This window comes from Myotis yumanensis, unplaced genomic scaffold, assembly GCF_028538775.1.
Source record: "Myotis yumanensis isolate MYYU_CA2020_CCGP unplaced genomic scaffold, mMyoYum1.0.hap1 SCAF_21, whole genome shotgun sequence".
Classification (NCBI taxonomy): Eukaryota; Metazoa; Chordata; class Mammalia; order Chiroptera; family Vespertilionidae; genus Myotis; species Myotis yumanensis.
The window spans coordinates 8248858-8275496 of NW_027223772.1; the positions used below are offsets into that span (position 1 = coordinate 8248858).

At 48.5% G+C, this 26639-nt stretch overlaps 1 protein-coding gene across 2 annotated transcripts in view; it reads left to right on the forward strand.

The window, feature by feature from the left end:
• Nucleotides 1-211: 211 nt before the first annotated feature.
• ACO1 (aconitase 1) overlaps nucleotides 212-26639 on the forward strand; it is a 68339-nt gene continuing 41911 nt past the window's right edge. The window contains exons 1-2 of one of the 2 annotated variants that reach the window (XM_070400834.1): nucleotides 212-314; nucleotides 22038-22156. In XM_070400834.1, coding sequence (XP_070256935.1) covers nucleotides 22060-22156 — 97 coding nt within the window. In that variant the 5' untranslated portion in view covers nucleotides 212-314; nucleotides 22038-22059. Of the gene's footprint in view, nucleotides 315-851; nucleotides 946-22037; nucleotides 22157-26639 lie in introns of those variants that run through there. The other variant, XM_070400833.1, reaches the window with a different exon arrangement.

Here is a 26639-nt window from a genome sequence, read left to right on the forward strand (position 1 = left end):
GGCGGGGGGTGGGGTTCTCAGCGGAGGCCGCTGGTCAGCTACCCCTCCCGGGGCCAAGTCCCTCCCGCGGGGCGGGGCGGGGAGCCGGGCAGACTCCGCCCCGCCCCCCGGCCCCGCTCGGACCCTCCCGGCCGCGCTCTGGCCCCGCCCCTTCCCCGCCCCCTGGCGGCCGGCCCGGTGGCGCGGGGAGGGGCCCGGGGGCGGTGGCAGCGGGTGGACCCGTGCAGCTCGCGGAAGCGCGCCCCGCAGCGCCCTGGAGCGGCCCCGGAGCAGCGTGGTGTCCGCCTGGCCCCCGAGCCCGCCGTGCAGTCCCGGTGAGTGCCGACCCGGCCGGCCCGACGTCGCGGGCGGGAGCGCGGCCGCCCGGTCCCGGGAGGAGCCGCGCGAGCCTCTTTCGCAGCGTCCGGGCCACGTTCCCGAGCGCGACTCCGGCGCTGGGCGGTCCGGCGCGGGAGAGTCCGGGAGGCCGAGGGGAGAATCGGGGACTCGTCCTCCCCGGGGACTGACCTCCTCACCTTGTCCCCAGCCCGTGCCGCGCGGGGCGCAGGGGTCGGGGCAGGAGTGGCTCCCCTCGCCCCGGTGCCTGGGTGTGCGCGCCGCCCGGAACCCTCGCCGCGGCGCGGGCCTCGCTGGCGAGCCCTCCCCAGGCTGTGCCGGCCGCGCGGGCAGTCCTGACTCCGAGGAGGGTGTGCGGGCCTCCCGGGTAGGCCTCGCCGGGCCCGCGCTGGCCGGACCGGGAAACCCTCACTGTGGTGCCGGCCGATCGGCAGTCCACACCAAGTGGCAGGAGGAAAACGGCCGAGGGGACAGCACCCCTGGGTGGCAGATGGAAGGGCTGGCGGGGAGCACATCCTGGTAGATCAGAGAGCAGCAGGGAGCGGGGCCGCTTCCTCAGTCCGCCCGCACGCAGAATGGCATGTCTTCCTTCCTGCAGAGCGCCTGGGGGTAAGAGCCGCGGGGCACAGCCTCCGGGACAGCAGTTCTCAAACTTCTGGGGAGACTCAAACCCCCCATCCACTCTGAAATAGGAGCGTACTAAGGAGCTTTTGTCTATGTGGGATATCCTTCGATATTTACCATCTACAACAGAAATTTTTACTTTATTTTAAAATAATAGTGGTCCTGTTATAGTTACCCTACCATGTTTTTCTGAAAGTGGCCATGTTGTCCAAAACAGAATGTTACTGAGAAGAGCGGCATGTTACATTTTTGCAAATCTCTTTGATGTCAGGTTTCATAGTAGGCGGCTGGATTCTTCTCTCTGCTTCTGCATGCGGTCTGTTGCAAGATCACGTGTCATGTAGCCTTGGAAAACCTCCCTGTGTGTCCTCCTGAAAACGTGAGAGTGAAAAAGCAAACAGCCCCTTGGTGTTATTGCAAAACGGGTGTTGACCTGTGGACTCCTAGGCAGCCCGGTTCCGCCCCACACCCTGAGAACCACTGGTGTGGGGGATGCTCCCGAGGCTTAAACCACGGGCCCTGCTTCTCGTTTGCGGTCCTTACTCTGATTGGAGCACGCGCCAGCCCATGCCATGGGCAGCGTTAACCTCTGCCATTTGGGACCAAGTGCTGGGGCCCCACATACGCGACGATGAGCCCTGCTGGCCTCTGGAAGGCTCCGCAGGGCTCACAGGTGGCTTTGGTTGTTTCTGCGCCTGCAGAGCAGCCTGTCTGCATCCAGGTGGCAGCAGTCCGCGTCAGACAGGACCTGGGGTCCTGGGAGCTTGTGTGGAGTGTGCGGGGGTCTGTGTGACTGTGACCAGAAGTTATCTCCGCAAGAACAGGAGTGCGTGCATGCTTTTGTCTGCCTTTGCTCTGTGTTCATTTCTGCTTGCAGTTGCATAGCCTTGAGTTTGTAGGAAACTGACTCCCCAGCCTCGGTGCTCTGGCACTTTCCACATGCAGAGGTGTGTCAGTGAGGGGCCCTTCCTGCATCCTTCCTGCTGTGTGGTAGGTGGGATCCCTCTCTGGTTATTTCCTCCACGTCAAGTTCAGTCAGCACAAGTTCAGCGAGAGGTGACTTATGTCCTAGACAAGTTCTCTAAGTCTGTCCTTCCTTCCGCTCCTCCATCCACAGGCCTCTTGTGCTCCGCACTGCAGCCGCTCGCTCCCTTGGGAATGTTGCAGGCACGCGGGCGTGTTGCATCTGTACTTACACTCCCCGCAGATGGGAGCAGCCAGTGGATTTAAGCTCTGAGCACCTGCTCTGTTCTTGGTATAAAGATATGTATTGACCCACTTACCTTGCCCCAGCCCGTGGCCGGCTCTGCCCTGGATCCTGGGGAAAGTAGGAGCAAAGACAGATGCGGCCCCATCTTACCGGAGCTTCCCGTCTGGCGGTCCCTCAGGGAACTGCTGGCTCATTGAGACAGAGTGTCCACAGGAAACATGGCCCCGGGTGAGGAACAGTACCCCTTCCAGGTGTGTGCTTCAGGGCAGGTGCTGAGAAAGACAGGCCCCAAACTGTGAAGACACTAATAAAACCAGCGTTTATGGCCACGCGCCTAGCCAAGAACTTCCTTTGCCTTCCTTCCTCCACCCTTTTAAGGAGGGAGTCACTCCCTGTGAGGCAGCCGGACTCTACGGGGGAATGAGCTCCGGCCTGGTCTCAGTCACCAGCCCAGTCCTGGGCAAGGCACTTTCTCTCTCGGGGCCTCAGTCTCCTCGTCTTTAACGTGAGGGCTTGGGCCACCGATGTCCCAGGTTGGGACACGGCAGGTGTCTGGAGGAGCCAGGGTTTTGCTGGAGCCGGTTGGCACTAGTGTTTGTATGCATTTCTTCCAGTTCCGTGTCAGTGGCATCACATGTGTTAGCTTGGAGTAAGCCGTCATCCGTGTATGTGCACCTCGGAAATCTGCTCTAAAGTCAGGGCTCCCCCACTCCCTGCACGTTGTTAAAGGGTTACCAGCACACCGTTGCTGTTGTCAGAGCGGGGTGATTTTCCTCTGTATTTTAATAGAAAACAGACTCTTTACCCAGGACAAAAACACTGGATGTGGGGTGCGTGATTCAAGTTCTCCAAATTTTTGGTAGGGGAAAAAATAGTGAGTTTTCACTAGAATATGTGTCAGCATATTTCTGTAAAGAGTCAGATAGCATTTTACACTCTATGGGCTCTCCTGTCTCTGTTGCAACTACTCAGCTCTGCTGTTGTAGTGTGAAAACAGCCAGAGACAATATGTGAGTGAATGGACACAGCTGAGTTCCAATAAAACTTTATTTATAAAAACAGGTGCTAAGCTTCAGTTTGCTGACCCCTGTGCTAGAATGTCGAAACAGGAGCCATGCTTTAAGGAGGTAGTTTCATGGAAAAGGAAATTCTTTAGGACTTTATGGATGAATACTAGGGACTTGATATTCCAAGATAGACATGGCTAGAGTGACAACTGCCAAGGACTTGGAATCAAAGGAGAATCCATAGTAGGTTATTTAAAGGAAGGCCAAGTATGTTCAAGTTTTGAGGACACAGCCATGGGTGGAGGAGGGAAGGGGTGTCTTTGTTCCCAGCTGTCTCTCTGGAGCCGTCTCGGACATGCTGGGATAGAGGGACCTGCAGCGTAGCCCAGTGTGATTTTGGCTGTCCATTGGTTGGAGCATCATCCTCTACACCAAAAGGTTGCAGGGGTTCGATTCCCAGCCAGGGCACATACCTAGGATGTGAGTTCAATCCCCATTCAGGGCGCGTGTGTATGGGAGGCAACTGATTGATGTTTCTCTCTCTCTCTTTTCCCCCCCTCCTGCCTTCCTTTCTCTCTAAAAGTCTATAAAAGCATATTCTCGGGTGAGGATTAAAAAAAGAAAACAACAAAAAAAAAATCTCATAATATGTATATATGTTATACACTGTAAATGTACATTGTGTGTATGTATGTGTATATGGGCGTTTGTGCGTTTATATATGTACCTAAGTCATATGGGTGTGTGCTTACATATTCCATCTATTTAAAATTGCCTTATAGATGTTTGGGAGACAGATATACTGAACTATTAAAGTTATAGTTAGTGTGGAATGGATGCTAGAAGACAGTGGACTTGTTACGTTTTGTTATACCATATGTGTGCCTGCCCTGCAGCATTCGTGTATTGCTTTTACAACCTGAAAACAAAACGAAACACTAAAATCCCAACAACCTGTATTTTAAAAAAGAAGATAGTTATTTCTCTAGTAAAAATCCCCAATAAAGAAAATCATGTTAATTGTCACATCATGGTTCTGAACAAGTGTGTGTGGTACTGACATATATTAACTCAGGATAATCTTGAGCGACAGCCCTCTCAGATCGGAATATTTCGTTAAATAGCATTGTTAGATTTAAGCCCCAGATTAAAGTGTTCTTTACTGGACTATATCATGCAGCCTTTACAATGGTGGTGTAAAATGCTATTTCACGAAGTAGCCAGAAGCACAATTTAATTAAAAAACATATTACCCAAGAATATTTCCCTGTGATCCTGTTTTTCAAGGAGAGGAAGCATGTGCCTGTATGTGTGGGTGTGCACACACGTGGACCGAGGCAAAGGCTCTGCCACACACCGAGGGCTTTTCTCTGCGTTCTGGCTTTAAATTGTCTTCACTTTGCTTATCAGTATTTTCTAGCTAGTATTCAAAAAGTGTTAAATTTGATATGACAAGTATTCAAAAAGTGTTAAATTTGATATGACATGACCAAAAATACGCCCTATAGTTACCTGTACACCTAGTATGAGAACAACCCGGTAGCCTTCATTTGTCTTAGATGGACTTACCACCCACTTGCCTGGGAGCAGACCCCTGCAGCTCCCTTCCCCCCAGTGGGAAGTGGGGGACCAAGGGCCGAGTGACAGGCGTGGGGAACCGAAAACAGGCCTGCTGCCAGGCCGTCGTCACGCTGTGCTGTCAACTTCCCCGTGGCGTGGGCTCCAACCTCGGTCCACCCTCTCCCTCCAGTTGACCCCGAGGTTGGAAAGTTCTTTATAAACACCATCATCTGAGAAGCCATCAGCTGACCCCCTCCCTAGATCGCCTGGCCTTCATTTCTTTTTTGGCCATTTTTAATGGAAAATGTCAGACATACGAAGAAGTGGAGAGTAGATACCTCCAGCCTCAACCAATAGGAACGTTAACATTTGGCCAATCTTGTTTCATATATACTCACTTCTTTTTCTCTCTGACATCTTCATTTTCAATTGTATAAATGAACAAAAAATATTCCTCTTTGTTGTGTTTTTTTAGCACAACTGCTGTAGCCAAATCTTTACACTCTTCTGCCCCAGTGTCAGCACTGCTCAAACCACCGAGTGGACCTTGAGCACTTGCTGTGCTGTCCCGCTCTCTGGGCGGCATTGACTCTTCTGTGTAAATGTGTCTTCCCTCCCTCCTTCTCCACTTCTCTGCAAAGCCTTTCTCTACTCCCCTCATTCCAGCTGTCTCTCAGGGACCTTTCTTATGGTCCTTATCCTACTATAGTGATTTGTATGCTGATCTTAGTCTCCTGGTTAGATTTATTTGTATGAAGCAAAGAAGTGTTTTCCTTGTCTTCTGTATTACTTAGCAATGCTTAATGCAAAGGAGACACTTAAAGAATAGATGCTACATTAATTTGAATCAAGTTCATTGAAGGGAATTTTTTTTTAATCCTCACCTTTTTTTCCATTGATTTTTAGGGAGAGTGGAAAGGAGAGGGAGAGGCAGAGAGAAACACTGATGTGAGAGAGACACATCGATTGGTTTCATATGCCCCCGACCAGGGCCAGGAGCTGGCAACCAAAGTATGAGCCCTTGACCAGAATCAAACCTGGTACCCTTCAGTCTGCAGACCGATGCCCTATCCACTGAGCCAAACCGGCTAGGGTGGGAAATTTTTTATTATAAAAGAAATGCATCACATTGAAAGAAAAATTCATAGATCCCACCTAGCACCAAAAACATTTGATGTCACCTGTGAGGATTTTAAAACATTTTAAAGCATTGTGACGAAAAGACTTCAATTTGGTCTGTTACCATTTTTTCAAATACCTGTCTGGAGCCTTTAGGTTTTCTGATGTTATAATGTTTTCCCCCCAGTAGATAAGAGTGGCTCTGGCTGGATTTCAGAGTATCCATAGTGTTTTAAAATGTAGATTTAAATCTTCAGTAAAGAAATAGGCCGTATTTAGAATCCCCCTGCCCCATGAAGTAAGTGGATAGCAATCTCATGAATAATGGTATAGAGTTCCCAGCATGCACCGTGCTTCCCTCTGTTGCCTTGTTTAGTTATACAGCAGCCACTGTGAGCTGGGCAGAGCAGTGCAGGCCAGGTATCGTTACCTTAAATCTGCAAAGAAGTAGCTGAGCTTTAAGGAGGTAAGTGAATCTTGAATACTTACCTCCAGAAAATGGCAGTCTGAGTTTTGGTGTTGATTGGAAACCAGAGGGCTTTGAGATTCTATGTTGCAAACATGCAGAGACAGGGAACTGTCTTTCTGAGCATTATATGTCTTTGGGAGACATACCAGGCTCTTGAGGTAAGTACGTGTCCCTTACTGCCATAGAACTACTAAAGCAGCGGCCCTCAACCTGTGGGTCGCAACCCCTTTGGGGGTCGAACGACCCTTTCACAGGGGTCGCCTAAGACCATCGGAAAATACATATATAATTACTTATTGTTTTTGTGATTAATCGCTATGCTTTAATTATGTTCAATTTGTAACAATAAAATTGGGGGTCACCACAACATGAGGAACTGTATTAAAGGGTCGCGGCATTAGGAAGGTTGAGAACCACTGCACTAAAGGGATATCACACTCTCTGAGCCAGTCGTTTCTGATTCCTGGTGTTCTGCTTTTGTATTTGCTTTAAAAGTTATCCACCTTCTGATGAGTTGGCAAGGCTAGTGCATGAATGCTGGTGTGAGTCTCATTCTGTTCTTGACCTAAGATGACTCTGGGCAAGCCCGTGTTTGGATAGTGTGATTTGCTCAAGCAGGTGTTTACGGAGCACTTAATTATTCCTTATCCTCGTCATTCTTTTAAGACAATTATTGTGACATTACAAAGCACAGCTCACGCCATGGCATCGTTCACAAAGAAGCTGCATCAGGGTAAGACAGTGCCCTCCTACCTAATCGCCAGGTTTGACTTTTCAGTTGAGGAGGGGTGAAAATCGTTGCTGACCGTCTGTTCTATGCAAGAGCTGCGCCAGGGCAGACGTACCAAAAGTACAGTTGTGTAATCGTGGTGGGGCCTCACAGCCTCAGTTAGTCTTCAGGATGGTATGTTTTATAAAACCCCTGTTGGCTCAGGTAAGGAGTGAGTTGCTTTATTTGTGCTGGTGATGCCTATACTGGTGACAGCAACCCACCCTTTAGAAGTTATCTATCATATAAATGTTGCCAAAGTTAAGGATATTTTAGGGGAAATAGAGGTTGACTAGCTAGCCCTCACATGTGTACCTTTGAGTTTGAAGATTGTTGTAATGTGAGATTTAATTTTTTTTAATCCACTTGGCTAATTTGAGTCCTTATGTGAGGAGTGACTGTAAAATGCTGTCACTTGTGCAGCCCGGGCACCAGGGGGCCTAGGTCTGACTGCCAGCTTGGCCAGGTACCAGCCACTAGACCTTGGCAAGTTCCTGAACCCCTCTGATCCTCAGTAAAATGGGATGGCGAAGCCTTTCTCACGCACTTGCTGAGAGACCATATTACACAATGTGGGTGAGGTGCCTGGCACCCCACAGGCGCCCAGCACATGCCGTCGGGCCCAGTGCCGGTGGAATGATGTGGCGCTCGTGGCATAATGCCTGGTGATTGCTGCTGTTCTTCTGCTTTCCGTCCCAGCCCAGAGCTCCTGAGCTCCAGGCCCAGGTATGCAGCTGCCTGCTGGATGTCGTCACCCCAAATCCACCCCAACATCCTGGTTCCCATGTTAGTCATTGGTCCTGCCAGTGTGCCCAAGTGAGGGACATAGGCGCTCTCCCAGACCTCTCTGTCTTCAGTGCTCACCCTGCGTCCATCCTGCTTTCCTCACTCTTCCTGGGATTCTTGAACTTGTCTAACTCAAAAAGGGAGCCTCTGGCCTTAGCTGGTTTGGCTCAGTGGATAGGGGTTGGCCTGGGGACTAAAGGGTCCTGGGTTTGATTCCGGTCAAGGGCACATGCCCCGGGTTGTGGGCTCAGATCCCCAGTGGGGGGCGGGCAGGAGGCAGCCAATCAGTGATGCTCTCTCATCATGGATGTTTCTATCTCTCTCCCTTCCTCTCTGAAATCAATAAAAATCTTTTTTAAAAAAATAAGAGAGCGAGAGCCTCTGTTCCCTTTTCCTGACGTGACTGTAATAGCACCGTAGCCTGCCTCCCTGCCGCCTGGCCCTGAGTCAGTCCCCACCACCACCAGGCTGATCTCTGGTCTTGGAGACTGCAGCTTAGGACCCTTTACTGTGCACCCTTGTCTTCAGGATGAATCCGAACCCGTCTGTGAAGTCCCTCGTGATGTGGACCCTGCCTTCCTTTTCCTCTCGGGCCTGCCCCGCGTGCACCCTGTAGGACTCCCACCGGGGCCCACCTCCGGGGCCCACGCATGTGCTGTCTTCTGTCTGCAGTTTCTCTTCCTGACTCCCTCCCGCTGGCTGTGTCCTTCTGGAAGGTCCTGGAGGCCTTCCACACACCTCCCAGGCAGGTTAAGGTCTCCCTGGAGGCTTGTCACCCTCCATCTGTCACTACCTCCCGACCAGTCTGTGTGTGACCGAAGCACAGGGGGCTTTTATCCCTTTGTCCTGGTGTCCATAAATGTCCTCATTAAGCTCATGAACCTGCACCTGGCCCTTCTCTTGAACAGTTCAGCCACCAGATGTGTCATGGCCTAATCCACTCTATTACTTGTCACATCATAGACCCAGTGAAGTGGCCTCTGCATGTGGATACCATGCCACTGTGTGGTGGGTACCCTGAGATGGACCAGAGCACAGTGGGTAAGAGCCGGGCCTTAGAGCCGGTGGACTTGGCTTTGCATTCCATTCTCCCTGCCGCACGCCTGCAGTCTGGTTCCGGTCTCAGCTCCTGACCACACAGCCCCGCTGCTGTGGGGCCAGCCAGGGCGGGTCAGAAGCCAGGAGCATCGGGTCCTGCCGGCAGCTGCCTTCCTTCCGGAAAACCAATAAACATACGAGTTTATGCCTCCAGCTTCTGGGAGCTTGTCTATCGTGAGTCATCATTCTTGAGTCCAAGCAGTTCTGAGGTGGGTGGGGGTAGATGCCTTCTGAAACTGGCTGAAGCCATGGAGATAAGGTCTCCCTGCAGCCAGCCTCTACTGGTGACACTCGTTCTCAAATCTGAGTTAGACAAGTTCAAGAATCTAGGAAATGAGTTCGGAGGCTGGAGGGCTTCAGGCTGCTTTCATAAGGAAAGGGTGTCGACTACGCTGCTCTGTGATGCTCTCACACACCCCAGCCGCCTGCCCCTACGCCTGCTCTCAGGACTGGGCTGTGATAGGCCTTGGTTGGGGTCTCTCACATGTCCATTTGGAAGCCGCACTGGTGATGGGGGTTGCTGCAGGGCAGGGGACCCACGTTCGAGGAAAGCTGAGCACTGACCTTCACGAGGAAAGGAGGTCGGGAGCAGAGCTCGGGCTGGGTCAGGACCCCTGGTTCTGAGGAGGCCCGTCCAGCTTCGTCCTTTATTTCCCAGCCAAATGTTTCCTGACCCCAAGATGCCTTTCTTTTCTCAGTGCATCGCTGGAATTATAAATTCTCAAGTTCGCCAAGACTTCTTGGGGAAACTCTGCTTATATTCGCCCGCTATTTCATTCTTTTGAGTTAGTGGTCATGCAGTTGATATGAAATGAACTTCAAGGATGTGTGGGGCTAGCCTTTCTCCTTGGGGATTGCGTATGATATTGTGCCGCCTTGGTTGCCACCTAGCACTTGGGAGCCTCAAAGAGGCAGGCGTTTTGCTTTCTGGCCAGAAAGTGAAGAGCAGGGCCTGCTGGCTTAGGCAGCGCAGTGGCCATGGCCTGGGCCCCCAAATCCTGACCCTGGCCTTTGGCAGTGGCTGTGCACGTCTGCCGAGTGAGTCATGATCATTTTAGGATACATCCTGGAAATTTCCAATGTTACTTAATAATGAGGTTCAGAAAGAGAAAGGTTAGATTTGAGGAAGTAGCCACTTTTTAAATGCAGTCTTTATATGACAAGTTAGTTTCTTACCCAACTTGAACAAATTCAGATGTTGGAAATCTACAGTTTAAACCAAAGGTAGAGCTAGGAGAGTACTCTGTAGTTTGTCTTCAGTCAAAATCGCTAGAGTGGCCTGCTCTGCCCTCCTCTTGTCCTCTTTTTCTGTACTCATTCTTGCCTTTCTCAGACCTACCTCAGGGCCTTTGCACGTGTTCTTACCCCTCCTCCAGATTGCACGTAACTTGTTCTCTCGCTTCCTTCAAGGCTCTGCTCGAGTGGCTCCATGTCAATGAGGCCTGCCTTAATCTCCTGACATCCTTCAAGGCCCCAGCACTCCCCACTGCTCTCACCCTGCTTTATCCACACAGCTGCTCACTGTCTGACATAGTTTGTATATTTATGTATTTGTTTAGTCCTTCTCCCTCCACTAAAGTGGGAGCACCATGAGGGCAGGAACTTTGTCAGTTTTGTTCCTGGGTGTATCCCTACTGCCTAAAACAGTTTGTGGCATATGGATACTATAAATATGTGTTGAATAAATGAGTGAATGAATAAGTCAGGTTTTTTTTCACTTGGTAGGGCCTTTTTAGATCATTGACTAACCTTATGTTATAGATTAGGAAACCGAGACACAGAAGGTAATGTGGCTTATCTGAAATGAAATGGAATCATTTAAAAGCTGTTATTACTCTTGAAAAGACCTAGGAATATAGGTGGAGCATTCTGGTTGATCGTCAAGTAGAAAACAGATTAACTTAAAAAATTTAGCAAAAAGAGACAAGTCGTTGTGTGATGGCAAAGCTTTCTGATACAGAAGGCAGACTCATGTTCATTTTTTAAAGTGTAAAGTGCACCTTGCATGTAAATAGAAAAGAAAACCAAGTTGGTGGATTTGGTTTTACTGTTATAAAGCCATTTCTTTCTCCAGCTCCCTCCTTCTGCACTACTTTTTCTCTCTTTCATTCTCTACCAAAACAGGCAATGGCTCTTATCACTTCTCTTGCAAAATTCTTTCTATTACAAGTACCACATTCAAGAGATTTTTGTTTTGTTTTTGTTTTTTTAAATTACTTTTTATGATTCTAAGAGGATCAAAGAGGCAATCTGGTCTCTGGAAAAATTCAGAGATACTTGGGCTACTCCAGTTTCCTAGATGCATCTGCAAACAAGTGATTTCTCGCTCCTCGCTTGGCGAGAGAACCAAGTTAACAGGCCGTGGTGGTTTGCTGGCCTGAACGGTCCTGACCTCAGTCTTGTTTATGCTCACATAGACATCCTTGGAATCTCACTTTGGTCAAAAAGTTGTTTATAAGTAGAATGACATTCGCATACATGACCGTCCATTTAGGAGTGGGACCAATTAATTTCTCTTTAAACAAACAAACAGAAAAAGCAACATATCTAATTTTTATAGTGAACTGAATTGAACTCTAGAGATGTAGTGATATTTGCCTTTGGAGTTGGAAGCCGTGATAATTCAGGTGGGTGTTTTTAGGAAAGTGAGAAGAGAGGAAGAGAGGCAGGTAAACCACATGAAATACAGAAGGAACTCTTTTTGTTGTTTGCATACATTTTAAAAATCCACTTTCCTGGAAACTGACACCTATGCACACTGTGTACCCCCTAAGCCCCTCCCTGTACTCCCCCCCACCCCGAGTTAGCTCTATCCTCCCACCCCTTGCTGACTGGCGTCCTGCTGCTCAGGGTTCCTCCTCTCCTCTGCTCCTTCCCACAGGTGCATGGAAAGCCTTGGGTTGGCTGCAGGGCCCACTCATCTCTATGCCTCTCTATGTCCTTGGGCAACATAAGAGGATCCAACTCACAGCAGAGGCAGCTAAGTCATGGACTTACATTCTCCAAAGGCAGGAAATGATCTGAAGAAGTGAATCTTATTTTATCTGATCACTGGAGTTTGGCTAAAGTCAGTCGAGTGTTCCAAACGTCTCTACAGATTTGGCTGTGCCAACTCGCATCACAGTGTGGCGTTCACCGTGGCCTGGGTGTAGGGTCTGAGATGGTCTCCTAGCGAGGTGATGGTGTAGCAGTGTTCCGCCCGTATGCTGTACTCAGGCTCCCTCCGGAGGCCCACGGGCAAGATTGCTGCCTGGGCTTGGACATTCAGTTTGGGTTACAGATGGCAAAGCCTACTACTGATCACAGAGGGATTTTGTCCATGACTTCAGCTAATTGACCACTTCCCTTGCTCTGCCCATCCAGGTTCTCAATACACCCGAGCATGGGCTGAAATGGAACATCGGGTTGTAGGGCCTACCCTCCATGTGCAGGGGAATCTTGTAGACTGCAAGCCTGAAGATCAGAGAGAGGCCAAGGGCAGCCCTTGCTTCTCCAGGGTTAGAGTCTCATCCACGTTGTTAGCCCAGTCAGGTCCTGTCCGAGATGAGAACATTTGGTCATCAGAGGCCATCTCAGTGTCACTCAGTGTGGCCTGTCTGGCAGACATGCAGTTTACGAAGGAAGAAATTCAGATGTCTGACAGACAGATGGAAAAGTATTCATCTTCACTAGCAAGTCAAGAAATACCCAAGATTAGCTTTTTAATCCCTCAATTTGGCGAATGGTAAAAACGAAAATTATGTTGCCTGGTTTAGGCAACTCCATTCACTGCTTCAGACAAGGGTCACAAACCTGGAACAGCCTTCCCCGGCACCCTGGTGCCGTGTGACAGGTGGAGATGGGCAGAGCCTCTCTCCCGCGGTCCTACTTCTAGGAACTGAAAGCTCAGAGTTTATTTTAAGGAAATGGATTAAGAACCTATTCAAAGAAATGTATGCAGAGGTTGTAGCATTGTTTGAATGTAAATATTTGGAAACAACCTACGTACAGATGGTCCCCAGCTTATGATGGTGCGAAAGCCATACACATTCAGTAGAAACTGTACTTTGAATTTTTAATTTCGATCTTTTCCTTAGCTAGCAGTAGGCAATATGCTACTGTCCCATGATGCGGGGCAGCAGTAGTGTGATGATTTTGCCCAAGTAGGCGAGTTTGTGTGTTCTGAGCATGTTCTGTAGGCCTGGCTAAGCTATGTTATTCAGTAGGTTAGATATATTAAGTGCATTTTCGACTTAGGATTTTTTCAACTTACAATGATTTTATCAGGATATAACCCCAACATAAATTGAGGAGCATGTGTACTTTATTAAGGATGTAAATAAATTGTTATATATCTGAATGACTGATTTTTATGGTATAGTTAAAAGTGATATTAAATATCATATGATTGCCCTATAAAGTTGTTTGTGGTCTATTGCTGAGTGAGAAAAGCAATTTACAGAACAATGTGAAGTTTATAAAGTATCATATGATTGCCCTGTAAAGATGTTTGTGGTCTATTGCTGAGTAAGAAAAGCAATTTACAGAACAATGTGAAGTCTGATCCATTTTGTTAAGAAATTCAAATACATTTTAAAATCATGTTAAATGAAACCATAATACAGATTGACTTTTTTTTTTGTTCACCTGTATTTTTTAACATTTCTGCAATGAGCATCTATTTCTCAGTGTAATATTTTAAAAGTTATCACCACCTACCAAGATGGGGTTCAACAACAAGCTTGATACCCGCTAGGATTCCATAGGAAGGAGAGTGGGTGGGGCTAGGGTGAGAGGAAGGGGTGCAGCTTGGATCGACTTGTATGAGTATGGAGTTGTCCATCTAAAGTTAAACATGAGCCACTTCACTGCGTTGGTGGATAATGGAGGACACGTTTTGGGGAGTAAGGTGGGTTTATCTAAAAAGTCATAGTCACAAGTTTACTTTTAAAGAAATCCTCATCAGACATTATTAAAGAAAGAACTACATATTGTAGTTCCAGAAACGTTGTGGACTGTTTTATCTTCTTTTCAAAAGACATAGCTGTCAAATTCTCATTTTATAGAGACTATGCCAGTGATGGCGAACCTATGACACGCGTGTCATTTTTTTGGTTGATTTTTGTTTATTAAATGGCATTTAAATATATAAAATAGATCTCAAAAATATAAGTCTTTGTTTTACTATGGTTGCAAATATCAAAAAATTTCTATATGCGACACGGCACCAGAGTTAAGTTAGGGTTTTTCAAAATGCTGACACGCTGAGCTCAAAAGGTTCGCCATCACTGGACTATGCCTTCCTGTGTGAAATATCCTCTGAAGATATTTATGTGAAAATTGAAAATGGTTGCTTCAGCTTTTAAACTAGTAATTAGTAAATGAATCCATGCTTATGGAAAATATAATTTGGGTTATATTCAGCGGTATATAACATAAAAAGTTAAAGCCCCTCCCCCTTATTCAATATATTCTTCTACTTAGGGATAATCAATGTTAACTTTAATCTTTCTTTGTTGTACTCATTTTCAATACAGTGTTGTATGTGTGTGAATGAATATATACTAAGAGTTTTGAAGGTTTTTAAACTTAAACTTGATTCTAGTATATATATATCTTTTCTGTAACTTTTTATGTCACTTACTATCACTAAGTGTGAGTCTGAGCTCACATGTCTTATGTTGAATCTGAGTAAGGAGTTGTATGTTTGATGTTTATATTGATAAAGTTGATTTGCCCTTATTCTTGGGAATAAACTGTTCACTCCGGGCAGACTGGCAAAACTTAACCTTAAGTTGTTTTCCCAGAGCTTAGCTATCAGTCAGTTCTCTGGAATTCTGAACCCCATGGAAGGTTCAGTAAATGATTATAGGACTAAAAGTGCCAGAGGACTGTGATATGCCTACGTAGTACATTCTCAACTCCACTTATAAAGGATTTTATGTTGTTGTTTTCCCTGCCGGAAAGTTGTATTTCATTGGAGGGAAAGTAAGTTCTAATTTCTTCCATATTCCTGTGACCCCAGGCAGCCACTCTCCTCAGGACCTGGCTTTCCTCGTCAGGGGAATCTCTGCAGAAGACAACATTCTCTGATTCCCGCTAACACATCCTTATCCTCCGAAGTCAGCAAATCCCTAGGGTGGCTGATGGGTTAATGCAGGGGTGGGCAAACTTTTTGACTCAAGGGCCACAATGGGTTCTTAAACTGGACCAGAGGGCAGGAACAAAAGCATGGATGGAGTGTTTGTGTGAACTAATATAAATTCAAAGTAAACATCATTACATAAAAGGGTACGGTCTTTTTTTTTTTTTTTTTTTTTTTTAGTTTTATTCATTTCAAACGGGCCGTAGTTTGCCCACGGCTAGGTTAATGCCTATCCACTATGCACAGGTGAAGGTGTCTCTGCAGGTCAAAGGTCAGTTGGCTTCAAGACTGGATGTAGTCGGGGAGGAACCCAGCTCTGGACTCTCTCCACCTTTTTGCTGGGAGCATGGTTCATTTGTTAAGTATCTCAGATCTGCCTCCCTGTGCCTGATATTTAATATTTTCCATGATTTAACTTAAAAGTCTGGTGTTTGACACTCTCTTCCCCATACCCACTCTTCCAGGCACAAAATGTACCTGTGATGGTCATGATATTTTATCAGTCACCTAGCTGGAATTTCAGGAAGGCTTAGCTTTGAAACGCACTGTTTCTCGACCAGCTGTCAATTGTCTTGACTTTCGAAGGTGAACTAGATATGGTGAAGGGTTGCGATGCAGGGCATGTGTCTCTTTTTGGATTCCTTTCATAGAAGAACTGTTCGCCTGTCCCCCGTGACTGTCTGGTCATCAGTCCAGCATCTGAAGGCAGCTGTTCAGGAAGGACAGGTCCAGAATGAGCTCCAACCTCCAAGCTGAGAAGATGCCATTTCCTCAGCTCTCCTTTCCTCTTCCTTTTTCCTTTTTTCCCTTTCCCTTCAGGCCCTGCCATCTCATTCTGCAGAACAGAAAAGGCAGCAACCCAAACATATCTCCATGCCTTCTAACTCTCCCCCTTCCAAAAGGATAGGGTAACACACCACCCTCTCCTAAAAAATTCACATGGACTCTCTCTTTTATGAGATTGAAGGGGGAGTAGGTAAAACTGAAAAATGTAGGACAAAGCGGAGCAGAGGAGGATGGGAGATAAGAAAAGAAAGGGAGTGAAACCGGATCTGTGCTTAATGTGAATGTGGAAAGCAGGCAGGCTCCCTGGCCAGTTGGTAGGGTTCCTAGACTAAACCCCAATCTTGGGACAGTGTAGGAGTCAGCAAGAGCTGGTATTACTCAAGTTTGGGCTAGGGGAGGGTTCTGGGCAGGGGAGGAGGCCGAGGAGCACTAGATTCTACTCTGCATCTGACGGTTCCCAAGCAAAGGTCTTCTCCCTCCGAGCCTCCTTGGAGCGCTGTTGTGTGTTGGCTTTCTCTGGGGATTGCTAAGCACTGGGGACTCCTGGAAGGGGATTCGAGACAAGGGTCATAGGGTGAGTGGAACCTTGGAGTGGCTCTGATTTCCAGAGCTCTCTCGGCTCATGTGGAGGGGTCGTTTCCCAGCTTCCAAGCAAATCCATTGGGGGGGGGGGGGGGGGTGGCTGCCGGAAGCCGATCCATCCTTGCTGCTTGACACAGTCGCTGCAGGGAAGAAACATCTGCACAGCATATGTTTCAAGGGACCTGGCGTATATGGCATACTGTTCTTAATGTTTGCTCACCTTCTTGGCGCTGTGTTTTAACCAAGGTCACCTCTCCGAGAAAGGTTTCCCCAGGTAGGGATTTTTCCCTGAGGTTAGGGAGGGGATACAACCCCTTAATTAAGTGCCAGGCGGGTAGTTAAGCTACATAATCATTACTCCCTGGAATGGGAGATAAGGAACGCCCTAACCTTTGTAATAGAAATTGACAGGATTAAAATCGGCTGGTATAAATATGGATGTAACAAGACAATAAACATCAGATCCTCATCAGTTCCTAACCAGAACTCTGACCAGAACTTTGGCTGGAGATCCTGGCTAGAGGTCCTGACTAGGCTGCTGATCAACTGAAGGCTGTCTTCGTGTCATTCCTTCTTCGCCAACTCCATCCACCCTTTGGGGACCCCTGGACCTGCTGGGGCTGGATCCCAACAGGGGGCGGTTTGCCAAAACACAGCTGCTGCTTTCTCCCCCGTGGACAGGTAACAATGGCTGGTGCAGACCAAGGTACTGGGTGACGCCTGAAAAGAAGCTAAGGCAACTCCAGGCAGGCAAAACAACAGTCTTACCATTTCAGCTGCTAGTTTTCGGGGTGGGAAAGTTAAGTCTGGGCAGCAGCATCAGTGACAGATCAGAGGGATAGCAGCATGATTGCCTTTTTAAATTGTCCAGAATTCCGTCAGTGGAATGGTTAAGCCGTTTCTGAGCCCATGGGTTTGTAAACTTCTCCTGGAGACAAGCCAGCCTGTTTCTCATAGGTATCCATATGGTTTTGACCCTCCTGCCTGGCTCCGCATTTAGTGGGGATAAAGAGCAAGTCTCTTGCATTTGTGTTCCACTTCATGTTAAATGCGCTCTCTCCTCAAACACTACAGCCAGTCTCTCCTTGGCACCCGGAGCTCAGTTGTATTTTTTCTCCTCCCTGAGATTCCCATTCACTTCGCCGTTTTCTCTCCTTTTGCCTCTTCAGCTTTTGCTCCATCCACTGCTTTTCCATTCCAGCTGCCCGCCGTCCAGTGCCCGCCCAGGTTCCATCTCACCTTCACGTGAGTTTCCTGCCTGGTTACCCCACCATTCCTCCTGGCCAGTGCACCTGCCAGGGCAGGCCGGGACACAGGTCGCGGACGGACCAGCAGTCCAATAGGGCCCACAGGCGTGTTTGGTTGGCCATCATGGTGCACAGCCACACAGTCCTTTACAAAACGTTACGTACCGACATTTATAAGTCAAGAGAGCGCATGTGAAAATCCAGATGGCCAGCCGTCCTACCTCAGACCTTGGCTGGAGCCAAGAGGCTGCCGCCCTTAGACGGGCACACACTGCCCAGGCTGCCCGGCCCCTCTGCTGCCCGCTCCGTGTAGGCTCCCTGCCTGGGCCATGTAGGCATGTGGGTTGTGACCCCCTCTCTCCTATGAACATGGCCCTCCCTTTTCCATACACTTACCCACCTTTCCTGGTACATCGCTGCCTCCTGAACTAAGCGTAAGCTCCTGACTCCACAGTGTCCGCCAGTGATTCTCAAACTGAAAATGTGTCCGAAACACTTGGGAGATTAAAGACTGATTTGGTAACTCAGGAGGGACACTCAGAAATACTCATTTTTTAACAAGAAAGATCCCAGGTAATGCTATGCAGATTCTAGGGCACATACTTTTATAAGCACAGTTCCAGTATGTTCCATTGTCCCTTGCTGACCTTTCTTAGTTTCAGTTCCAGAATTCCTAAAGAAGGAAGTGGCTTGGCCCAAATTGAGGCAGATACCTTTCCTCCCCCCACAGATGGCGGCTCCTACAAACCCCACATGGGACCAGGGGACGGAAGCCATTCCCAGCAGAGTTGCTGGCGCACAACCCCCTCTTTCCTCCAGCTTCTCTTGCCCTGTCAGGTGTCTGGCTTGTCCCCGTGCTGGTGGCCCCAGGAAGGCAGGGCTGCTTCTCAACCAGCCGCCCCTCCCCAGAACTAACTAGTCCTGGGCTTTGAGCACAGTAGATGTACAAAGCCCTATTTCAGAAGTTATATGTGTACACAGTTAAAATTGCAAACCATGCAAAAGGATATACGGTAAGACTGAGCCCTCCTTCCCCACCTGATTTGGGGCCTCTGTCCCTCTTAGAGGAACCAGTCCCTTTTATGTCTTGATGAAGATAGGGACCCTGGAGAAGAGGCCCATTTGTAACTTTTTATCTCCATAAACAATTGTTTCCTATACATGGGTTTTTTTTTTTCATTTTACAGTAATATGTTGATCATTCCACATCAGTCATCTCAAAATTATTTGAGTTGAATATTTACACATGAAAATCTTGGATTAATTAGGGAAATGTTACTATTCTTTTTTTTTTTTAAGATTTTCTTTTTTTGTTGTTTTTTTGTTTTTATTTATTTATTTATTTATTAAATCTTTATTGTTCAGATTACATTTGTTCCTCTTTTTTCCCCCCCCCCATAGCTCCCCTCCTCCCAGTTCCCGCCCCACCCTCCGCCCTCACTCCCTACCCACTGTCCTCATCCATAGGTGCACGATTTTTGTCCAGTCTCTTCCCGCATCTCCCATTCCCCTTGCCCCCCCCAAGAATAGTCAGTCTATTCCCTTTCTATGTCCCTGATTCATTATAATCACCAGTTCATTCTGTACATCAGATTATTTATTCACTTGATTCTTAGATTCACTTGTTGATAGATGCATGTTTGTTGTTCACAATTTGTATCTTTACCTTTTTCTTCTTCCTCTTCTTAAAGGATACTGTTCAGCATTTCGTATAATACTGGTTTAGTGGTGATGAAGTTCTTTAGCTTTTCCTTATCTGTGAAGCTCTTTATCTGACCTTCAATTCTGAATGATAGCTTTGCTGGATAAAGTAATCTTGGTTGTAGGTTCTTGGAATCCATCACTTTGAATATTTCTTGCCATTCCCTTCTGGCGTGCAAAGTTTCTGTTGAGAAATCAGCTGACAGTCGTATGGGTATTCCCTTGTAGGTAACTGAGTCTCTTTCTCTTGCTGCTTTTAAGATTCTCTCTTTGTCTTTTGCTCTTGGCATTTTAATTATGATGTGTCTTGATGTGGTCCTCTTTGGATTCCTTTTGTTTGGGGATCTCTGCGCTTCTTGGACCTGTAAGTCCATTTCTTTCACCAGGTGGGGGAAGTTTTCTGCCATTATTTCTTCAAATAGGTTTTCAATATCTTGCTGTCTCTCATCTTCTGGCACCCCTATAATTCTGATATTTGTACGCTTGAAGCTGTCCCAGAGGCTCCTTACACTATCTTCGTATTTTCGGATTCTTTTTTCATTTTGCTTTTCCGGTTGGGTGTTTTTTGCTTCTTCGAATTTCAAATCTTTGACTTGATTCTTGCGCTCCTCTGGTCTGCTATTGGATGTCTGTATAATATTCTTTATTTCAGTCAGTGTATGCTTAATTTCTAGTTGGTTCTTTATCATAGCATCGAGGGTCTCATTAGTTTTCATGAGGCTCTCATCAAGTTTATTGGCTGCTTCTAGCACATTATTGCAAGCCCTCAAAATTGCGTTTTTTAGCTCTATATCCTCCATTTCTGTCACGTTTTTTTGTCTCCGCATTTTTTATGCTTTCTTGGTGCACCCTCTTGTGGTCTTTGTGCGCAGTCTTGTTCTAGTTGAGCCTTGATTGTTGTAGTTAATACTAGAGGGATTTGACCACCAGGCCGACTGGCTGTGAGAATCAGCTGTGTCTGCCCGGGAAAACTTCTGTCCTCTGGAGAGGTGCTAATCTAGCCTTTGCCTGAGGCGATCCGGCAAATGGCTCTGTGCAGGGCTTGGGCGGGGCAGATCGAATGGGATCAACAGGGTGGGCAGAGGGTGCAGTTATGGCTGCTCTCCGTCCCGTTCCCAGAAGTTCTGCTTCTCAGAACCCCAGCAACGGCTGCAAACCTCGGAGAGAAAAGCTGCCCTCACGTTTCAACTGATGCCAGACAATCCCGCTTCTCCCGTTTGAGTCTGAGTCCCTAGAGACTCGCCCAGATCTGGATCTCAGAGTCTGAGACTTCCTCCTGATTGAAAACGACAACCGCGCCCTCAGCCACCAGCCCGCTTTGCGCGCGCACCTCGATACCTTCATATTTTCCACACTGCGCCTCCTCTGAGCCTCGATATGCTGTTTTCTTTCCTTCTAGTTGAAGAGTCTCTCCTCAGCCAGCCGTTCCATCTTTTAGTTGTATTTTCGAAGTGGTTGTTTGCTGCAGCAATCCCAGGTGTTTACCTATGCCGCCATCTTGGTCTCCAATGTTACTGTTCTTATCTTAAAATTAAGACTGTTGGGGAATGGATTCATTAAAGAGTTTTTGCCCAAGGGGTAGGAATACAGAGCAGGTGTCTGTCGCCCACCCCATAGTGTTCTGCTCTAAGTTGTACATATATGATTTGAAATTGCTGTTTATGTGTGTGGAGGCCACGAAAAATGTCCTCCCTGTTCACTGCTTATAATTTATAAAAAGAGAAGTTCTGCCCAGAGCTGGGTAGAGGGTCCCCTGCAAACCTAGCCAAACCGGTTTGGCTCAGTGGATAGAGCGTCGGCCTGTGGACTGAAAGGTCCCAGGTTCGATTCCGGTCAAGGCCATGTACCTTGGTTGCGGGCACATCCCCAGTAGGAGATGTGCAGGAGGCGGCTGGTCGATGTTTCTGTCTCATCGATGTTTCTAACTCTCTATCCCTCTCCCTTCCTCTCTGTAAAAAATCAATAAAATATATTAAAAACAAAACAAAACAAAACAAAAAAACCTAACTTGGAAGTTTGGGCCTTGATGCCACCACAATATTACCTTAAAGATTCCCTGATGTGAACACTCCACTGTTGTCAGATACAAAACTGAGTCAGAAACACTTCTGACCAACATGTTTATCATTTACTTACATTGCTGTAGAGACTGACAACAGAAAGCAGCAGCTTTTAAATCCCCATTTCCAAAGTCCAAGTTTTATACAGTTGCATAATGTCACCTGCTATGGACCTCTTACCTCCTGTCAAGCAAGTCACGGTCCAGCTCAAAGGTCTGTTCAGATATTCAGGATTTACCATGACTTACTTCCTTCATTTCACTTCTTACTATTTCTTATCAGTGGCAAAATGTTGGAAAATTGTAGAAAGAAGACAAAAGAAATTTGGGATTTTATGCTCTCTTAGAGGTGAATGCTGGGTTTCACAATAGCTTCACAGAAACCCATTTTATTTGCTAAGATCATTCTTATATTCATTTATATTCCACCTCCCTGTCTGAAAAGATAATGATTTCTTGAAGTAAATATGTACCATAATTGTTATACAAAGCAAACACTCCTCAAAATAAATGAGGTCCAGCTTTGAGAGTAGAAATTAAATGTCCTTGTTCCTTTTCAGGGACACAGAGCCATCAGGAACCATGAGCAACCCATTTGCACACCTCGCTGAGCCTTTGGATCCTGCACAACCAGGAAAGAAATTCTTCAATTTGAATAAATTGGGCGATTCAAGATATGGTAGGTACATGGCTCTATGAAGTAAGTGCTGGGGCAGCAATTGGTATCTCATTTGCATAGTACTTATGCTATGTAATTAATTACCTTTTAGGAGAGTTGAAAAAGGCATAGCAGAGAACAGGTCTTGGATTAAGCTTTATAAACACACATACCTTGCATTGCTCATTTTTAAGTAGTAATAATGATGATATACATGTAGCATTTATATAGCATTTTATAGGGCATAGAGTGTTTGTACATATGTATTATGTCATTTAATCTGAGTAACAACCCTAGAGATCATGTTTATAAAGTGTAATAACTGCTAAGGAATCTGAATTCCCAGAGAGAGTCAATGAGATGGTCAAATAACAACTTTGTGATTACGCAGGATAGGACAAAAACACGTCTTTTTTATTCCAAATCCTGTGCTTTTCTACCTTTATGCTCTTGTCTTTTCCAGATAATATTGGGGAATAATTTCATATATCAGGATGGAACATTTCCTTTTTAAATGAGCAAAGTCGTTTTTCTTATGAATTATCATTGTTTTATCCTAGCAATCCCAGTTACCACACTATATGTTCTTTGGGATTTTATTTCCTTGGAGAGATGTATGGAACTATACTTTGGTCTTAATTACAATAATTGTAACGGAGTTATTTTCTCATTTCTTAGACACTAGTTTTCATGAGAAATATTACTGTGTGTATGTGTGTTTTACTTGGTAACATAAAATACTTTAAATATCTATATCGGTTTCTTTCATGATGACTTGTGAGGCAACCATTTATTCTGAAAGAATTAACTGTAATATTTTGTTTTTGCCTAGTGTATGGGTATTTTCTAGTACTGAATTTGTCCTAAATTCATTCAATATCTTCAATACCTTCATATTTTAAACTTTTAAAATCAGTTTACATTTGCCCTCTTTCCCAGTTGGAAGAATAGTCTAATGCCTATATCAAGACTAGAGGCCCGATGCACGAAATTCGTGCACGGATAGGGTCCCTAGGCCTGGCCAGCGATCAGGGCTGATCGGAGCCTTCCGGCTGCCAGCCAGGGCCTTCCTTCTGGCTGCCAGCTGGGATTTTCCGTCATTGTGTGCCACCCCATGGTGGTGAGCACATGTCAGCGAGTGATCAAACTCCTGGTTGAACTCCCGAGGGGACACTTTGTATATTAGCCTTTTATATATAGACTAGAGGCCCGGTGCACAAAAATTTGTGCGCTGGGGGCGGGGGGGCCCTCAGCCAGGCCTGTGCCCTCTTGCAGTCTGGGACCCTTCCGGAGATAACGACCTGCTGGCTTAGGCCTGCTCCTGGGTGGCAGAGGGCAGGCCCAATCCCTAGGTGCAGCCCCTAGTCAGGCTCAGAGCAGGGCCGATTGGGGAGTTGGGGCGCTGCCCCCTGTCATGCACAGAGCAGGGCTGATCGGGAGGTTGTGATGCCACACCTAGTCACGCTCAGGGTACGGCCAATTGGGGGGTTGGGGCACCACCTCCTGTCACACTCAAGGCAGGGTCGATGGGGAGGCTGTGGCGCCACCCCCTGTCACGTACAGAGCAGGGCCGATCAGAGGGTTGGGGCGCTGCCCCTGTCACTCACAGAGCAGGGCCAATCAGGGGGTTGGGGCGCTGCCCCCTGTCACTCACAGAGCAGGGCCCATCAGGGGGTTGGGGCGCTGCCCCCTGCCACGCACAGAGCAGGGCCCATCAGGGGGTTGGGGCGCTGCCCCCTGTCATGCACAGAGCAGGGCCCATCATGGGGGTTGGGCTCCGTACCCTGTCACACACAGAGCAGGATCGATCAGGGGTTTGGGGCACTCCCTGCTGTCACGCTCAGAGCAGGGCTGATCAGGGGGTTGAGGAGCTTCCCCTGTCACACACGAGCAGGGCCGATCAGGGGGTTGAGGAGCTCCCCCCCGTCACACACAGAGCAGGGCCAATCAGGGGGTTGAGGAGCTCCCCCCTGTCACGCACAGAGTAGGGCCAATAGGGGAGTTGGGGCACCGCCCCCTGTCACACACAGAGCAGGGCCCGTGGGGGGGGGGGGGGAGTTGGGGCGCCGCACCCTGTCACACACAGAGCAGGGCTGATCAGGGGGTTGGGGCGCCGCCCCCTGTCACACACAGAGCCGCAGGGCAATCAGGGCGTTTGGGCGCTGCCCCCTGTCACGCTGATCCCGGTGCAGGGAAGCCTCGCGGCTCCGCTGATCCTGCCCGGCAGGGTCACAGATCTGGGTCCCAGACCGCCGACAGCCTTGCCTGCTGCCGCCTGCCTTCAGTATGCAAATTAGCCGCCATCTTGTTGCTTCAGGGTGGGGGTCCCCACTGGGGTGCCTGGCCAGTCTGGGTGAGGGGCTGAGGGCCGTTTTCAGGCTGGCGGGCGACTAAAGCTCCAAACCTCTCCTTTTTTTCTTTTTTTTTTTATTCTGGCATTTATTTACCTTCTATGGCTGTCACTGGAGCTGAGAGCCGGCTTTCTCTCTGAGGCTCGGCTGAAAGCAGGTTTCTGGCCTTTGTTTTCTGTATTCGAAACAATATTGCGACTCCAGCAAGGCAGGCAGGGAACGTTGGAGTCCTCTGTCACTGAAGGAAGCAAGCCTCCCTGTTCGCATCAGCTGCCTGGCTGCCTGCTGCCATCTTGGCTGACAGTTAATTTGCATATCTCCCTTATTAGCCAATGGGAAGGGTAGGGGTCATACACTAATTACCATGTTTCTCTTTTATTAGTGTAGACTAGAGGCCCGGTGCACAAAAATTTGTGCACTTGGGGGGTGAAGGGGGAGTCTCTCAGCCCGGCCTGTGCCCTGTCGCAGTCTGGGATCCCTCGGGAGATAACGACCTGCTGGCTTAGGCCTGCCCCCGGGTGGCAGAGGGCAGGCCCAATCCCTAGGTGCAGCCCCTGGTCGGGCTTAGAGCAGGGCTGATTGGGGAGTTGGGGCGCCACCCCCTCTCACACTCAAGGCAGAATCGATGGGGAGGTTGCGGCGCCACCCCCTGTCACGCACAGAGCAGGGACAATCGGGGTTGGGCGCTGCCCCCTGTCATGCACAGAGCAGGGCCCATCAGGAGATTGGGGAGCTCCCCCTGTCACTCACAGAGTAGGGCTGATAGGGGAGTTAGGGCACCGCCCCCTTTCACACACAGAGCAGGGCTGATCAGGGGGTTGGGGTGCTGCCCTCTATCACCCACAGAGCAGGGCCAATCGGGGTTGGGGCATTGCCACTGTCACACTCAGGGCAGGGCTAATGTGGAGGTTATGGCTCTACCCTGTCACACTCAGAGCAGGGCCTGTGGGGGATTGGGGGGGGGGGTTGGGGCGCTGCCCTCTATCACCCACAGAGCAGGGCCGATCAGGGGGTTGGGGCACTGCCACTGTCACATTCAGGGCAGGGCTGATGGGGAGGTTATGGCTCTACTCTGTCACACACAGAGCAGGGCCGATCAGGGGGTTGGGACGCCGCACCCTGTCACACACAGAGCCACAGGGCGATCAGGGGGTTTGGGCGCTGCCCCCCGTCACGCTGATCCGGTGCCAGGAGGCCTCGCTGCTCCGCTGATCCCGGTGCTGGGAGGCATATTACCCTTTTACTATATAGGATAGAGGCCTGGGGGCAGGCTGGTTTGCCCTGAAGGGTGTCCTGGATCAGGGTGGTGGTCCCCACTGGGGTGCCTGGCCAGCCTGGATGAGGGGATGATGGCTGTTTGCAGCTGGTCACACACCCTTCAGGGTGGGGGTCCCCACTGGGGTGCCTGGCCAGTCTGGGTGAGGGGCTGAGGGCTGCCTTAACGCTGGCGATTGACTGAAGCTCCCAACCTGTCCTTTTTATCTTTTTTTTTTTTTTTTTTTTTTTTATTCTGGGCCAGCTTTAGCTCTGGCTCTATCTCTGAGGCTTCCGCTGCTGGTTTGTTTGCGTTCTATAATTGAAACAATGTATAACTTCAGCTCTGAGATCCCTTCGGTTTTGTTTAGCTTCTATATTTGTTACAAAGTTTCAAACTGCCAGCTCAGAGGCCAGCAGCGCAGGCGGGGGTGACATTAGAGTCCTCCTTCACTGAAGCAAGCAAGCCTCATGTTCGCTTCCAGCTGCCTGGCTGCTGGCCGCCATCTTGGCTGACCGTTAATTTGCATATACTCACTGATTAGCCAATGAAAAGGGTAGCAGTCATAGTGCTAATTACCATGTTTCTCTTTTATTAGTTTAGATTATATAGAGACTAGAGGCCCGGTGCACAAAAATTTGTGCACTCGTGGGGGGGGGGAGGGGGTCCCCCAGCCCGGCCTGTGCCCTCTCGCAGTCTGGGACCCCTCAGGAGATAACGACCTGCTGGCTTAGGCCTGCTCCTGGGTGGCAGAGGGCAGGCCCAATCCCTAGGTGCAGCCCCTGGTCAGGCTCAGAGCAGGGCTGATTGGGGAGTTGGGGCGCCGCCCCGTCATGCACAAAGCAGGGCAGATTGGGAGGTTGCGATGCCACCCTCAGTCACGCTTAGGGTGGGGCCG